Here is a 17,808-nt window from a genome sequence, read left to right as displayed (position 1 = left end):
AACTTTTTCCCCTAGCTTCCCCGTGTTCTTCCATGGTCTTTTTTTTTTTTTTTTTTATAATACAACCCACTCCTTCCTGCTGGGCATACGTAGCGATGGTGCGGCCTTGGAGTCGCCTGTGACTTTTCCGTATTGCTGACTTGGTTGACTCGTTGGTTTTGGAGCTCAGGCCCTTTGACTATTTTACTTCGGAGCTATGCTTACCCCCTTCAGAGTGGTTCCACTACCAGCAGATAGCTCACTTTATGTTTTCTCAATTTGGTTCTCTTAAAGTCTCCTCACCTTCCACCTTTGAGAGATTACGCCGTGCGGGTACCTCCACAGTTGGATTAATATCGACTGTTTGTAGGCTAATCTCCTCTCCCGAAGGGCAGCCCCTGATTTTTCATAAATAAATGTCCAAAGCGTTGGGAAGGCAGATCTCGCCTGGCCAGTGGCAGGTTATTTGGTCTTTGGCAGCTAAATCCTCCACCTATATTACATTTCACGAGACCCAGTAGAAATTACTTATGCACTGGTACCATACCCCTGCGTTACTCCACTCTCAATCCTACCATACCCCCCTAGTGCTGGTGCTGTCAACTTGAAGTGGGCTCGCCTTATCACATCTTCTGGGACTGCTCCCTCATTCGCTCCTTTTGGTCGGAGGTTAAAGGAGTTGTCCCATCACAAGGATCCTATCTATACTGCTTGTTAATGTGAATGTAAGACTTTTCCTAAATACATTGTTTCAGCAAAACTGCTTTGTTTGTCCACTATCTTACTTTATTCTTTTTTTTTTTTTTTTTTTTTTTGACACATCCCTTGACTTATCTGGTCATAAGTCAAGTGATGTATCTGCAGCTCTGAGGGGGAGGGAGGAGGGGCTAAGTATACAGACCCGGCATTCATCTGCTTCTGCCGCTGCTGGCTTCATGCAGGGCAGGCACATAACGATGTTGCAGGCATCTGTGCTGGCGTCTACACTCCCCGGCATCCGCCTCTCTGTTACAGCGGATGCCGGGTCTGTATTCACATATGCAAAGCCAAGCGGCGAGATGCTGCTGGCCCTGCGTGCACGCTCATAGATCAGTCTAGCCTTCACAATGCGAATACAGACCCGGCATCCTCTGTAATAGAGAGAGGCGGATTCCGGGTCTGTATTCGCATTGTGAAGGCTAGACTGGTCTATGAGCGTGCACGCAGGGCCAGCAGCATCTCGCCGCTGGCTTTGCATATGTTGCCACGCCCACCAATGACGCAACAAAGCCGGAAGACAGAAGAATTTACAGCAACGAAGACTGGTGAGTATGCGACGTGGGAATACCCCTTTAAGTCTCTGTCGGACGCTCTCTTTATTCAGGGAGTTCCTCTTGACCCGCTCATTTACTTACTTAACCTCCCACCAAAGCATCTAAGTAAGACCTCAAAACTGTTCCTATATATCTGTACAGCTGCTAAGACGCTTATTGCTCTCAATTGGAGACATCGCTCCTCTCCCACAGGTCCAGATCTTATTGCTCGATTGAAAGATATACGCAGATATACATCTTACTGCCTCCTTGAATAATGGGTTAGATGCCTTCCAGGCTGTATGGTCATCCTGGGATGCCTATTGTGCTCTCTGTGACTTGTGACTCCCCCTCCGCCCATCCTTTTCCCTCCTCCCTATATCTCTTAGATTATTGAATTTGCTATACGTCATTTCCCTTTGCTTTGCTATGGTTTGACTTTTTCTTCTGTTCATGTTTGTAAAAATTTTCAAAAATGTTTAATAGAAACTACAGTTTATATATATAAAAAAAAATAGATAGGAACCGTGTTTTTTTTTTCCCCCTTTTTTATTCTTTTTATTTCCATCAGAAATGGATGGGGAAGTACCATAAGTGAAGTCATAGGAGCAGTGCTGCAGTTCCCCCGCGGCACTGCTATGCATTGGCCGCCCTTAAAGGGTTTATCTATGGAGGTTTTGGCTGTTTCCAATCAGCTCCCAAGCCCTGATTAATTCTGTCTCCTCTCCTGTGATCACAGATGGTTACCTGTATTATGGGGGCTGGCTTTACTTTTATAATGATGTCTTTAGATAGATAGCACTTCACAGTGTCGGTAACTATCAGTGAGTCTAGAATGGTGTGGATCTCATAGGTGGCGCTGTGCACACCCTCCACCTCAACATTTTTGGGTGCACCAACTAGAGATTAAGTATGCCTGTGCCAAATGCAATCCTAACCTGCTGATTTGACATGGACAAAGGGAGTGATGGCTCATATTAAGGCTACGTGCACAAGACCATGTGCGCCTGGCTGGGGACAGATGGCTCCTGGATGTGCTGCCCCTGCTTTCATGGCCCCATTCACTGAGGTCAGTGAGCATGGGCCAAAAACAGTAGGCAGATCGTTCGAGAAATAGAACCAGCGTAGCCCCGTTAGGAAAGGTAAAACTCTTCTTTATTTAATCCATGAAAAATGTAATACACGCATGTGAAAATATAGAAACTGCGCCAGACTGACGCGTTTCGGATAATGGTATCCTTTCTCAAAGTCTGGGACCGGTCGTTTGTGGCAACCCGGGAACATAAGTGTTGAAATCCTCCCTGGAGAACCCCTTCAATAAGATAATCGATTACCTAGAGTACATCAGTACTGTCCTTTTCTTGGAATTGATCCCCTCACCAGCAGGTGTGCTCTGATACTACAACTCCAAATTGTAAGCCTCTGTATCCCTGTCCACAGACTGCTCTGACCGTGACCGCATGAAAAGGCTGCTACAGTTTGGTCCGAGCTTCAGATGAAGAAGGGGCAGTCACTAATAAATGTCACTATGCTAAAAAAGCGCACTGCCACAGAAAATGTTTAGCAAAAAATATATAAAGCTTTATTTAAATACATTTTAAAACGTATATAAGACAGAAATAATGAATGGGGTGATACAACCAAACAGAACAATGAAGGCCCAAGATGGAATACTAATGGTTGATGATGAATAAATGACACTTACATTACATATATATAAGGATATGTGAAACATCCATAGTTTCTAAAGTGCATATATAACATATAGTTTTTTAAAGTGCAAATATTCTGTGAAATAACATGATACCAAGTGGTAAATTACCTATGGGTGGACCTTCATGTAGTGAACGCGCCCCGACGCGCGTTTCGCCACTACCGTGGCTTCGTCAGGGGGAAAAAAGGATGATTCCCCCCTGACGAAGCCACGGTAGTGGCGAAACACGCGTCGGGGCGCGTTCACTACATGAAGGTCCACCCATAGGTAATTTACCACTTGGTATCATGTTATTTCACAGAATATTTGCACTTTAAAAAACTATATGTTATATATGCACTTTAGAAACTATGGATGTTTCACATATCCTTATATATATGTAATGTAAGTGTCATTTATTCATCATCAACCATTAGTATTCCATCTTGGGCCTTCATTGTTCTGTTTGGTTGTATCACCCCATTCATTATTTCTGTCTTATATATGTTTTAAAATGTATTTAAATAAAGCTTTATATATTTTTTGCTAAACATTTTCTGTGGCAGTGCGCTTTTTTAGCATAGTGTTCTATTTATATTGCTTTGCCAATTTTTGCCCTATATTTAGTTGTGTATACTAATAAATGTCAGCAGCTTGTTCCATCAGCACATGCTTATAGCTATGCTGGGGCTCAGTGTTTGTGCCGCGCTTGCATACAGTGTGGGAGGGGGCGCCGTACTCAACCACACAATATCAAGAAAGGCTCCAAGCCAGCTTTTATTTATATGGTGCGCTCCTGAGAAATAGTGAATAAAAAGATTAACCAAAAAAAGGGAACCTGTCGCGGGGATTATGCTGCTGTACCTGCAGACAGTGTGTTTTATGTAGTAGCTGAGGTGCAGAAAATAATGCTTTAGAAATGCAGTGCACAACACAGGATAAAATGCACCAAATTCTTTCTTTTTTTAAAAAAAATAAAAAATTTCTAGATCATTCAACCAAAAGGTCTCTGTATCTGTTCTGATTCAACACGGTGGCTCAGTGGTTAGCACTGCAGCCTTGCAGCTCTGGAGTCCTGGGTTCGAATCCCGCCGGGAACAACATCTGCAAGGAGTTTGTATGTTCTCCCCGTGTTTGCGTGGATTTCCTCCCATTCTACAAAGACATACTGATAGGGGGAAAATAAAAAAAGTACATTGTGATCCCTATATGGGGTTCACAATCTACGTTAAAAAAATATATATATATATTCAATTTTGGGCCTGAAGCAGAAACACCATGGTTTTACAGTACCTACAAAATGAATGGGATACTGGCTAATCCCATCCACACATTGCAGACAAATATCCGCAGCAGAAAAGCTGGGTTTTTCAAAAATGCTGGTGTATTTCAAAATCGCAGCATGTCAATTATACCTACGGATATGCTGGCGTTTTCCATATAGGAATAATAAGGGCAGAGAGTCCACAGAGGAAAACTATGAAAAACGCTGCGGAAAAACCAGGATGCCTTCCTTTCTTTTTTGTTATTGCGATTCTCTACGTGGGGCCAACTTAGCCTTAAAAGCATTTCACAATGAGCTGTCCGCATGGAGATAAATGTACTCCACTTTTCATGAATTGCACCTTTTATTTCTCATTATATTTTTACCATTATTTTCTCTTTCATTTGTTTTTTTTCTCAGCTGAAGATAACCCAGTGGTAATGTGTGCACTTGTACTTACATTGGGGATTGTATTTTTGCTGACGTCGACCTCTTATCTGAATGCCATTTAGTATTTACATCTGCTCGGTATAGGTATTGATCGGACATGGCTTTCTCTGTTAGGATCTCTCTTATGCAATCTTACATAGTAATGTTTGCAGATCTTGCTAATGGGTTTTCACGTTACTGTTTCTATATCGGTGAAATTTGGGAATCATGCATTCCTGCTGGAAATAAAAGCTAGAACATCTGGAGTGTGGAGGGCTTCAGCGCCATTCTTATAATATGAGCGGTAAGCTCCCTACTCAGTAATATTACCCCTATTTATATAGTTTTAGGGGGCTGTTCACACAGAGGAATTTGTAGCTGATTTTGAGGCAGGTGAATCATATTTCAATTTCTGTTACAATGGGAGGGAGACTATTAACATCTTGTGATGAAGAATCTTCATTGCTTGTTTGCTTCCAATACTATTAGATTTTTTTTTCTAGTGATCCCCACCAGTCATGGACATTCTGCGCCATGTAAAATAAGCGTAATGATAATAATTTTGATCTTGTTTGAGAGTTCTCCTACTTTTGCCAGTGCAGATATTCTGCTAGCAGTCCTTGCATCTCGCCTGTTGCCTCCGCTCTCTGTGGTTTGTGGTCATGCCGGTTTCTGTACTAGCTGTGCACAAAGTCTATCTTAGTTTCTGTATGGTTCATGTAGAATTTTGCAGTCCTATAGCCCCATAACCCACCTTTTTTAGGAGACATATGTCTAACTTACAAATACAGGGATCCTGGATGATGTAAGCCAATGTATAGGGTTATGCACCCATATGTGCTCTGTATACTTCCACACATTTACTTAACTAACAGCATTGTTCATCTAGAAACAGTAAGGTTGTGTTCATACACACAGATTTTTTACAGGAATTTCTGCAACTATAAATAAGTCCCGGTTATATATTGGGGGCGTGAGGACATTAGTCCACTATCCACAGGACTTCTATTCAGTAAATGGAGCGCCAGTCATTCAGGTGCACTAGCGCTCCATTCACAAGGAGCATTTGGGAAGATTTCATGTCTTCTGTCCTCCTGATCAGCGGAGGATCCGACAGTCAGATCCTCAACAATCTGACATTTGTCCTCTATGTCCTTAAAGCCACAACCCCTTTAAGGCCTCATGCACATGACCATGATAAAGTACTGACCCATTCATTTGTAAGGGCCCATCCCATACACACAGCTGGGTTTTTTTGGCTGTGTGTCTGGGCCGTAGTGAAGAGCTGCAATTATGAAGCAGGTCCTGTACCTGTCCATAGTTGTGGCTCAGTCCATTCATTTCAATGTGAGTCAGTGTAAATCATGGATACCACTGGCAATTCCACCAGTAACTAAGCTGCTGTGACTATGTCGTTTTAGGCCCTGGCCTGAGTGGTTTTTACAGCAATCCTACACATTTCTGCAAGCTTGTATCACATAACTAGGACATGGGCTAAATCTATTGTGTGTGAATATGACTTTAGAGGATGGTTTCTTCTCACTGGTTCCCTATGTAGTGCAGTCTCTTCTTGACACCTCCAGGAGTATTTCTTCCTTCAGTTCCACTTGGCAGGCGTCTGCGGTCTCAGGTATTTGAACGCTAAGTGTGATCACGTACAGCCGCTGACAGCGCCACTAACTTAGTGTTGTCACGTTTAGCTGCTCCCATGACAGAGTGAATTATTTGCGCTAAAATATTGGAACTGTAAGTTGATATGTTTCTAGTAAAAAGTAGGTTCGTTCTCTTTACCTGAAACTATAATAATTTTTGGTGTTTAGACTGATATACTGAGATGTGTCTGTGAGCAGGTTAATCTATGCTTCTTGTGATGTTCATTGTATACGTTGATGTTGCCAGAGGCTGTTATTTGCCAAACAGATGCCAAAAGCAATCACATGCCGTCACCACTGCTGCCCTGTCAACACACACGGGCGGGGAACAGCTGAGAATTCAGGAAGTTGATGTCAATGGGAGTTGAGCTTCAGTATTGGCACCCAGACACTAACACGGCCAACTGCTTACAGCCCTGTATTGTGTGTAGCACAGGTGCTGGAAGCAGGACCGAACAGCTCATCGGTGCAGGGGCCACATGTTGGTCCCACGCTGATTAGAGATCTATGACCTAAAACCAGAACTACCCAATTAAGGTTAAAATCCATGGCGAAATCCACATGTATGTTGCATTTTTTCTTACAGATACTGTATGTTTAGAATTTTTCTGCAGATAAAGCGGAGAAATGTTGCATGTATGGCAGCATTCACATCTGTGTTATCATTTCCAGTTTCCATTTTGTCTAGGAGGGAGACTGGACCTATCACATGAAGGACACAAATGACACTCAGCAGAAGATATTGATTTATAATGAAAGCCGTCAGATTACATCACGGTGTCAGTCATTTTTAAGGCAAAATAACGCTGCATGCTGTGCTAGATTTTTCAATACGTAACAGAATCTGCAATGAAGGCTGCGGTATAGAAGTAGTATCACCCAAATATCCGTAGATACAGCTTCTGTAAAACTCCAGAGTATTTAGACCCTAGACTAGTGATGGCTAAGTGGCAGCCAGCATCATGTACATGGCATCCCGTCTGGGGGAATGAAGAGCACTTCAAATTCCTCATCATTTTCTGCCATGTGAACTTACCCCTAGACCCCATGCACACGACCGAGTGTGCACCTGATGTGGGGCTGAGTATAAAGTGGAATGTACCAAGATGACTCTCGGAGTGACATTGCGAGTACATGACCTTATACATCCGCATGCATGGGGTCTTTGGATTAATTCTGTTTCGATGACATAGAACAGTATAGGACCTGCTCTATAATGATCCATTTCATCGGAATTACTTGAATCGGAAGCCAAAGACGCAAGAGTTATCTGAGTACATTCTGCCACAAACTTAGCGAATTCGTGCCCAGTCTAGCTCTATACTGCATTGTATTAACTGGATTTCAAGATTCTAATGATGTCATTACTTCCCAATATTTTTATATACTATACCGTAGCACAATATACAGTAGGCATAGTTCGTGTTTCAGCTAAAACAATAGCTTTAGTCTGATGTTTGGGTGACGCCTCTGCAGCGAGCCCAGTTCTCTCCTATTCAGCTTCTGTTTATCTTTATCCTATTAAACCCACAGAATTAAGAAGGACGGTAAATGGTGAACATCTTGTCAAAGTTGCAGATGGTTACAGATACAGTCCCTAGCATTAAGGCCGTGTGTGAACGCCGCACTAATGTACTTTAACTTGACAATTCCTGTTCTCGAGTAATGAGCGGCTGCAGCACTTCTACTGCAAATGGCAACTATAGAGAAGACTGCGGTCTAATGATGTGTAAAAAGTCACACAGGAACAGCTCGCACACTTATTACAAAGCAAATCTCTCTAAGCTCTTGAAGTAGAAATTGCTGCAAGGTGAATCATACATCCTGTTGGGTTTTTCACCTGGCAATTCTAAAATGAAAGCACAAAATATAAAAGACGGTTTTTGTTCGTAGTCAGAAGCCTATTTTACTATCGGGTGGAATTTGTAGTGGGAAGGATACCTAGCTACCTCAACACAAGCAGAGCTCAATGGGGAGCATTGTTACCTCTAGAGATTGAAGCCATTGGACGGCACAGCCACAATGTCCTGCTTCAACCTTACCGCAGGTCGTAGACTGGTTAGGAAATAAAGTGACGTGATCGGGGGACTCTGTAGGTCCCTTTTTTTATTGAATGTGTTGGCAGAACATGCAGAATGCTGAAGAGAAATGTGCAGCTATTCATTGTAGGAAAGAATGAACTAAAGCCGCGCTCCACCGCTGGAATCCGCACACTCCTGCCCCTCACACTAGACCATCTCTGGAGAGAGCAATTTTCAGGCTTTATGAGGCCTTCAAAAGAAACATGACTTCTATAAACCTGACCATAGCTGACTGTAAAAATGATCATGCACACTGTCAACCCCCTTGCTTCATTATACATTCACGGTTGTGCACGTGTTTTTTTTCGATAGGGAAAAAATTCCCCCTTTTCCGTAGATCACATCTAAAAATAAATAAACACAATCACTTTAGATATCCCCACACATAAAAATATAAAAATATTTATCCTATATGGTGAACGTTGACGATTTTATAAAGAAAATTTTTTCCAACATGTATGAAAGTAAATATGTAACAATTTATACATCTACTGATTCATTTTTTTTATTTATATTGCAGAATTTTTTTATATTGTATCATTTTATTCTGAGTTGCTGACTTATTTTTCCCCCGATTGAAACCCAGCAGAATTTCTGCAAAAAATCTGCAACATTTTTTAGCAGCAGCCTATGGATTTCCTATTTGCAATATGTCCGTTCTTGCGACAGATATTTGCAGCAGGTCTTAGCCCCTGCAATGCAAAGAGTGACTTTGTTCAAGCCCTTTCTAAGTATTATATACTGAGAATGAAAGTTATAAGACTGGGTAAGAACGCAAAACGATACCGCCAAATTGTCACATTTACAGAGAGATTTCTGCTTAGAACCAGCACTGATAGACAGTACAGTGAGTCGCTCGTCTTGAGGAGAGCTCCGGCTGTGTTAAAGGAGCATTAAACATGACAATTCGGCTTTATATTTTTGCATTCTTACCCAGTGTTTCACAACAAAGAGCGGTTCAGCATTCTGAATATCCTTACAAATATAAATCTGTCATGCCAAGTACTTAAAGATTCTGCCAGTAATAGTCCGGGCCTCTGCCAATATCTGTAAAGCAGATGATTATTACAAACTCTTTATTCATAAATCTAAATCCAACAACCTTCAGCACCGCACTTCATAGAAACCATTTAGTTTTATCGGGCCTTTCAAAGTTTTCTGAGCAAACAGCTGATTCATGTCTTCTATAGGTATAATGACACAGGCTAATGTGGTATCGTGTATGGCCAAAGCTTTGGAGTAATCGCAGGGAGGGGGAAGCAGTATATATTGCAAAAATGTACATTGATAAGAGTTTTCCCTCAATTCCAGTATTTTGTAATAGCATGGCCACTTCAACAGTAAGAGGCCTGTATTACTGAATTACATGTACGAACAGGTCCTCCTTGGTGGAAAAGGGGAATTTGCTCTAGCGCCGCCTTTTGGAAGGTGCTTACCTACTAATCAATGCTTGATTTTTCCTGAAACATAGTAGCATGATCTGGGATTGAAACCATGTTAAAATATCTCCTCCAAAAGGATGAGAGACCTACCCGCAGGCCGCTGTTTTGGGAGTGACAAGCGTGCTTATATTTGTATCATAAAAGGGTTGTCACTTTTGAGAAACTTACAAATTATAACAATAATATAGATAGAAATGAATGCCGTTCTGTGGCCATATTTTGGCTTGTAAAAGGCTCCATGAATTTGGCCACAGCATTTTCTGCATCAACAAAAAATAAGCTACAAAAAAGTGTTGTTTTTCTGTCAAACCACCCTTATTGTTGCTTATGCAATAGTTTCAAGCATTTGTTTCAATGCCCATCTTATTTTATTTTTAAGGGAGGAAAAGACGGAAGACTTAGATCAGAAAGATAAACCACCAAAACTCAGGAAAATTAGAAAGGAGAAGAGGAACGATGAAGACAAACCTGAAGAGGCCCATCCATCAGCGCAGCCGGCAGAAGAGCCCGGGGAAGCAGGAAAAGCTGAAGCTGAGGTACCCGAAAGCACAGAGGCTGCACCTGCGGTGCCCGAAGCCTCTGCCTCCCCAAAGCAAAGGCGCTCTGTTATTAGAGACAGGGGGCCCATGTACGAAGACCCTACTCTTCCTGAAGGCTGGACAAGAAAACTGAAACAAAGAAAGTCTGGAAGATCTGCTGGAAAATATGATGTTTATTTGATAAAGTGAGTAATCCAAGATATCTTTAGTAATGGCAGTGTATGTATTTAGCATGTCAGTGCACCGAAACCATGTGTAAACTGGATTGTAGGCTCGGATGAAAAAATATACCCTGAAACTCAATAATCATAAGGAAGTACAAATCCCAGACTGCATGCTTCTAACTTATTCCCAAATTGTTAAAAGGGTCTTCCGGGTTTTAGATGTTGATGACCTATCCTTATTGAATGGGAGTTGAGCTGCCGATGCACTGCACGGCCACTACACAGTGTACAGAGCTACCTGCCTCTGTTTTTGTAAATTGTGCTAGTTACAGTTGTGCAACTCATTATATCAACTGATTGGTGGGCATGAAAGGAGTCAGACCTATTCTGAGGCAAGATCACTAAATGGGTTGTCCTGTTATGGATACTTTTTACTTATCCAAAGGGCAGGGGATCAGTGTCCGATCACGGGTGATCCGGAGGGAGGAGGACCAAATAATCCCCTAAGGCCTCCTTGTAAATGGAGCGCCATTGCACTTACTTGAGTGACGCTCCATTCACTTCTATGGTCTCAAAGATTACAGTTCCGTCAGGTACATGGAAGTGACTAGAGCGCCGTTCTCGCAAGTACACTGGCACTTCATTCACAAGGTGGTCTTCAGGGGACTGTCCGTCCCCTGTCCTCCTAATAAGTGGGGAACCCAGCGATTTGCTATGGGACAGTGCCTTACTGTGGTGTTTAATAGCTTTAGGGTGGGTTCACATCTGCGCCCGTCCGCGCTTTAAGCAATCCTGCTGGGTTTCTGTCTTCTGCCCCGAGAAACTGGACAGGGGACGGAAACCCGACAGTCAGTTTTGAAACCCATTCAAGTGAATGGGTTTGAAAAGTGAGTGCCTGTGAGCGTTTTGTACCTGTCCGCAGCGTTTATTTTTTTTAATCGGACACAAAGTCGGACATGCAGGACTTTGTGTCCGGTTAAAAAAAAAAACAGGGTTTGTCGCAGAGAGCAGAAGACGCTCACCGGCTGACAGTGAATGCCGGTTTCCGTCTTCTGCCGACAGAAAATGGAAACCTGAATAACGGTAATTGGGCGCTGGTGTGAACCTGCCCTTATAAAGCAACCTTTTTTAAAAAAAAAAAATTAAAAATTCAGCAAATACATTAAAATGTTAAAACCCGACATGACTGTGTTCTCACAGGGCGTTTTGTTTGCGTTTTGATGGAATTTTGTAAATATTTTGCTTTTTTTAATTTAAAAATATATAAACAAAACAACAGCTGTGCACAATCCCCGGCAGTATTCCATTGTCACTGTGTGCAGCTGGTGCTCTCTTTGTTTATACATCTTTAATCTAAAAATGCTTGTTTTAGGGGAAAGAAAAACTGAAAAACGGATCAGTTCTGTTACGGACTCAGAACTGAGCCTGAGGGACCCCATTTAATACCAAGAGGTCTGTTGGGTGTCCGTCAGATTTCTGTCCTTTAACAGACAAAAAAAGTCAGGATTGCATGATTTTTTTTCTCTGGTGATTTTAGCTGGATGTGTGCCTGGCCTTGGACATGGAAATTGCAATGTATTCATTGCATACACCACAGCAGGAATATAAAAATTATGCAACCTAATGTGCAGTCAACTAGTAGTTACCAACTAGGACCACTGTACACCGCCACTGATGTATAACTTATATACTGTGTCTTACTAAGCTTATCATCATCTTCTATTTGCATGGTTGACTATTATTGAAGAATATGACAATAAGAATAAAGGATCAACACAAGATGAATATCACTTATTAATTGATGACCTATCCTTTAGTGTAGGTTACCAATTAAAGATCAGCAGGGGTCTAACATCCAGCCCATTGGCTGTTTGAAGAAAATGATGGTAATAAAAAGTTCAACTCATCCCATATAACACAAGTCCTTCAACAGCTTTGCAGAAGTTAAATGATTGGCTGAGAGTTTGTTTCCTGTTACTCGTAAGGAACTAGGGACCCAGGCAGAGTCAGAGTGGAAGTAGCAGAGAATCCCTTTCTGAGCATTAAAGGGATCCTATCATTCACACTCTATTTTTTTCTAGGTACCACGTCAGACTAGCCTTAAGAAAGGCTACCTTTCGTTGTCTTCTCCGTGCCGCCGTTCGCCTACAATGCCGATTCTTGTCAGTATGCAAATTAGCTCTCTCACAACACTGTTGTTCTCTCAATGCTGTGAGAGAACTCTCTCCAGCGCCGCCTCCATCTTCTTCAGAAGAGTCATCTCCAGCCTCTTCTTCTGGCGGTGGCTTGTAACTTCTAGGCCTTGGGCAGAGCAGACTGTGCATGCCCACAGGCCACGAGAAAATGGCCGCTTCCAATACTGTACAAACGGCCATTTTCTCGTGGCCTGTGGGCATGTGCAGTCTGCTAGGCCCAAGGCCTAGAAGTTACAAGCCACCACCGGAAGAAGAGGCTGAAGATGACACTGCTGAAGAAGATGGAGGCGGCGCTGGAGAGAGTTCTCTCGCAGCATAGGGGATACTCCCAGTGCTGTCTGAGTGCTGGGACCCGCCCCCAGTGCTGCGAGAGAGCTAATTTGCATACCGACAAGAACCGGGATTGTAGGCGAACGGCGGCACGGAGAAGACAACGAAAGGTAGGAGACGAATAGCCTTTCTTAAGGCTATTCCGACGTGGTACCTAGAAAAAATAGTGTGTGAATGATAGGATTCCTTTAAATGTATACCCGTTTGGCTACCCATAGACTACATATGTCCAGACGCACTGCTGCAAGTGCAGAGAATTGACTGTAATAACAGTTGAACGTCCCAGAGACAAAGCAGTGAGGATTTATTACTGTCCCTGCTTTCCCGGACACTGTATACACAGCTCTCAATGAGCACTGTGTACACAGCTTCCCTTCCAGCCTGATAGTCATATCATTAACAGGGGGAGGGATTGCAGAAGCCATATTCCTCCTGTAACTTGCAAAATTGTTAAAATGTGCCCCAAGATCAAAGCACAATTTTTAAAATAAAAATAAGTAAATAAGTAAAAATAAAGTTAAATGTAAATAAAAAAAAGTTACTACATCACCGGTTCTAGCCCTGCCCTTAGCAAAAAAAATACAGAAATTTTAAATGTAACACCAAAAAAAGACAAAAAAAAAAATGATTGAATAGCCTGAACAAAAGAATGTTATAGACGTCAAAACTGTATATACAAGAAGGAAAAAAAAGGGAAATTGGCCCAGTCATGTAGTGGTTAAAGGTGTTATCAGTCTAGCTAACACAGTGATATACCGAACATTCATGTCATGTTTTTTCTTTTGTCTTAATAGCCCAACTGGTAAAGCTTTTCGGTCCAAAGTTGAGCTTGTAGCATACTTCGAAAAGGTAGGAGACACAACCCTTGATCCAAATGATTTTGACTTCACGGTAACTGGGAGAGGAAGTCCATCTCGAAGGGAGCAAAAACAGCCGAAAAAACCCAAAGCTCCTAAACCTGCTGGAACAGGTAGAGGAAGAGGAAGACCCAAAGGAAGTGTGAAAGCAAAGCCACCTGTAAAGCTAGAGGGCGTCCAGGTAAAACGGGTCGTAGAAAAGACTCCAGGAAAACTTTTGGTGAAAATGCCTTTTTCTGGAAATACGGAAGAATCTGATGCAACAACATCAGAGCAGGTCCTGGTGATCAAACGTCCGGGCCGCAAAAGAAAGCTAGAAACTGAACCACCTGCAGCACCAAAAAAGCGGGGCCGCAAACCAGGCAGTGGCAATGCCGCTGCTGCAGCAGCCGAGGCTGCAAAGAAAAAAGCAATCAAAGAGTCTTCCATCAGGCCGCTCTTAGAGACCGTATTACCAATAAAGAAACGCAAGACACGGGAAACTGTCACTCTAGATGTTACGGACACAGAGACCCAGGAGTATCCTTCCACCGTTCTAGAAAAAAGTGTTAAACTACCGAAGCCTGCAAAAAGTCCAGAGAGTAAAAGCAAAGAAAGTAGTCCTAAGAGCAGGATCGTCTTACCGAAAAAGGAACAACAGCACCATCACCATCATCACCACCACCATCACCACCACTCCGAATCAAAAGCATCCACTACCAACCCAGAGCCAGAGACTTCAAAGGACAGCATAAGTGCCCAAGAGCCACAGGACTTGAGTGTCAAAATTTGCAAAGATGAGAAAGTACCAGAAAATGACGGATGTGCTCAGGAGCCACCTAAGACTCAGCCCGCAGATAAGTGTAGAAACCGAGGGGAAGGCGAACGAAAAGACATTGTTTCTTCATCTGTACAAAGGCCGACCAGGGAGGACCCAGTTGATACAAGAACACCAGTGACGGAGAGGGTTAGCTGACTTTAAGAAGATTAGAAAAAACAGTTAAAAAAAAAAAATTATATATATATATAAAGGCAGCTGTTGTCTTTTCTCCTTGTGGGTAGGGCTCTGACAAAGCTTCCCTATAAATGAAGTAAAAGAAAAGTCTATTTTTTTCCTCCTGTAGCTTGGAGTTTCGTAGCTTCGGGGTGGGAGTAAATGCCGAATGTGGATCTTTTTAATACCGACGAGCACAGTCAGTCAGGGGTGAAGACTTTTAACAGAGCCAGAAGCAGCTTTGCACTTTTTTATACTAAATAGGCTCCTTTGATCATGGCTTACTCTGCATCATACTACTGACCAAGGTGGGCTAATCTATACTTTTTAGGTATGCCAACTTAAGCTTTGCTCCTGTTTAGCACATTATAAATTCCTGTGCCATCTCTAGTAAAAGGGGGGGTTCACTTTGTTGCAAATCAGCGTCTCAATATCTCACATGGTTCCTCTTATCTGTGATCGGTTTCTAGACAGGTGATCGCAATATTGCCAAATGATCATTTCCCACGCACTGAGCTGAGGCATACAGAATTTTTTTACCCTTTAAGAAAAAAAATTTTTTACCTAGTAATTTATCAAGACTTCCCTTTTTAGTTCACTGTGATATCTGGTTTCATCCTTTTTGTTATTTTTCTTTATGTTGGTTAAATAACTGGTCATATTGAACTAAATGGGACTGGCATGAACTCCGCTATAATTTCTTTCCTACGTTTGTCACTTACCAGATCTCTATATAATGCAGCTCTGCAATAAGTCGTTGTGTTGGCAGTGACAATGGGAGGAGAATGCGGTATACACCACCTTTCCCGACAGTGCAGCTATATCTGTAGAGATACGCTGATGTGTATATTCAGATATGATGGGAAGATGAGATGAAATGTTCTTCCAACTCATGTACCACAAGTAGCTTCTTTTCTCTAGTAATAATCCGTATTGCACTGCAGTCCCATGACGATGAAGGCATGAAGCTAGGGATATTTTTTTTTTCTCCATTTTTGTACGTTTTATGTAGATAACAAATACAGGTCTTTTTTATTTTTTATTATTTTTTTTTTGTAGTCTACTTAGTAACATGAAGCTGCGAAACTCTAAGTGTTCTAGTTTTGTGACTTTTATTTTTATTTTTTGGCAGTTTCATAAGGACTTCCGGTTTGAAATTATTTCTGTTTGTCTAGTTTAGGGTTCTGTACTCCATCTTTCCACTCCACCCTCAAAAAAACAACAAAAAAAAAAACCCTGAAAGACTACCCCCTTAAAACAGTAGCACTTGCTTAGAAGTTTGTGGATGACTTTCTTGAGCAATATATGTGAGAGCCTCAGACCCTGTTAACTGAGTGAATGTGACCTTTTTTGTGCTAGCTTTATTTTTTTTTTATTTCTGAAAATGTAACGTGAAGGCCTTTGTCAAGAATTTTTATCAGATATATATTTGTGAGGACGCTGTGAGTTTGCATGAGTTTTACGATTAGAAACATGCATAACTCCTAGAAAATGCTGCATTGTATGTATTTATATACATATATATATATGTATATATATATATATATATATATATATATATATATATATATATAGTTATATCAGCATTTTAATTTACAGGAATTTTATGTACAGGTATACAAAATTGTATGTGTCAATGGACAGACCATGTCGACCATGTTTTTCCTTCATGCTCATTCCAAAGCATTTTTTAGGATACTATATAAAGAAAAAAAAAATATGTATATAATATAATTGAAAACCTGACAGTAGAGTCATTTCATTACGTAATCATAACGATGGCATGGCAAAATTTGGAAGTCCTTATAAACCTGCACCTTACGTCTTTTCAGAAATGAAGAATACTGTTGTTTACAGAGAAATCCATTGTATACATGTGTTACATGGCAAGCACCTTGTGTATACTCCAATTGTTTGAGGATCATTACAGACTCTCAGCATGTAACGTGTTAAAGGGAGGCAGTGTGACTGTCAGTTGTTGTGCCCACAATCTTCTCTCCTGCAGTTACTACAAGGAATCACGCTCGCTCTGGGGCATGCTATGGCACGCTCTCCACCTTGTACAAACCTTTGGAATGAATTTACGTTGTCGTTTGTGAGACTCTTCACGTTGTCTTCTTTCATTTCAGCACTATCAAAATGTTTTTTGGTTTGTTTGTTTTTTTGTTTGTTTCTTTTTATTTTCTTAACAAGTGGGGAAATCTGTGAACTATAAAAGCCGCTTCCGTGTTTTCCGGTTACCATCACGACAGTCAGAGACTATTTTTCTTTTTCTAGCTCTGGAATGAGCGTGGTAGTGTCATGTTTTTTCTTTTGCTTCCATAGGCTGCCTGGTTGAAACAACACAGACGACCGCTCCGTTCACATGAATTTCAGGACATTGTTACTTTGATGTTTTTTTGATGATTTTGTTTAACAGGAGACGTGCACTTCATTGTAAAAAATCAAGTGCCCTTCTCGGTTGCCTTTTCCTAGTGAGCACTTTAGTTGTGTTGATCAAGTGTTTGAGAATACTGACATCATAGGAAAGACTTTGCATCCGTACTTTTATCATACAGATATCATGTGTGTAAATGTCTGCTTGCTGAAATACACAAACCAACTCTGGCTTTGATCATTCATTTCATGATGGTTTGATGTTATAGGTCATATCACTGTTAGACTAAAGGCCCTTGTACACAGGCCGATAATGGGGCAAATTAATTTTCATTATGTCGACCCACCCCCAGGATATTGGAGATGAGTAAATGCTCCTTTTTTTTTTTTAATGTAGATTGTGAGCCCCACATAGAGCTCACAATGTACATTTTTCCCTATCAGTATGTCTTTTTTTGGAATATGGGATGGAAATCCATGCAAACACGGGGAGAACATACAAACTCCTTGCAGATGGTTTTTTTGCCCATGGCGGGATTTGA

At 41.5% G+C, this 17,808-nt stretch overlaps 1 protein-coding gene across 1 annotated transcript in view; it reads left to right on the top strand.

Annotated features, from left to right (window-relative positions):
* The window catches only part of MECP2 (methyl-CpG binding protein 2), a 37,556-nt gene extending 20,059 nt beyond the window's left edge, over positions 1 to 17,497 (top strand). Inside the window, exons 2-3 of the mRNA XM_075260049.1 lie at positions 10,212 to 10,556; positions 13,855 to 17,497. Coding sequence (XP_075116150.1) covers positions 10,212 to 10,556; positions 13,855 to 14,872 — 1,363 coding nt within the window. The 3' untranslated portion in view covers positions 14,873 to 17,497. The remainder of the gene's footprint in view (positions 1 to 10,211; positions 10,557 to 13,854) is intronic.
* The last annotated feature ends 311 nt before the right edge of the window (positions 17,498 to 17,808 follow it).

This window comes from Leptodactylus fuscus, chromosome 11 (genome assembly GCF_031893055.1).
Source record: "Leptodactylus fuscus isolate aLepFus1 chromosome 11, aLepFus1.hap2, whole genome shotgun sequence".
Lineage (NCBI taxonomy): Eukaryota > Metazoa > Chordata > Amphibia > Anura > Leptodactylidae > Leptodactylus > Leptodactylus fuscus.
This window is presented reverse-complemented; position numbering and strand designations above follow the sequence as displayed.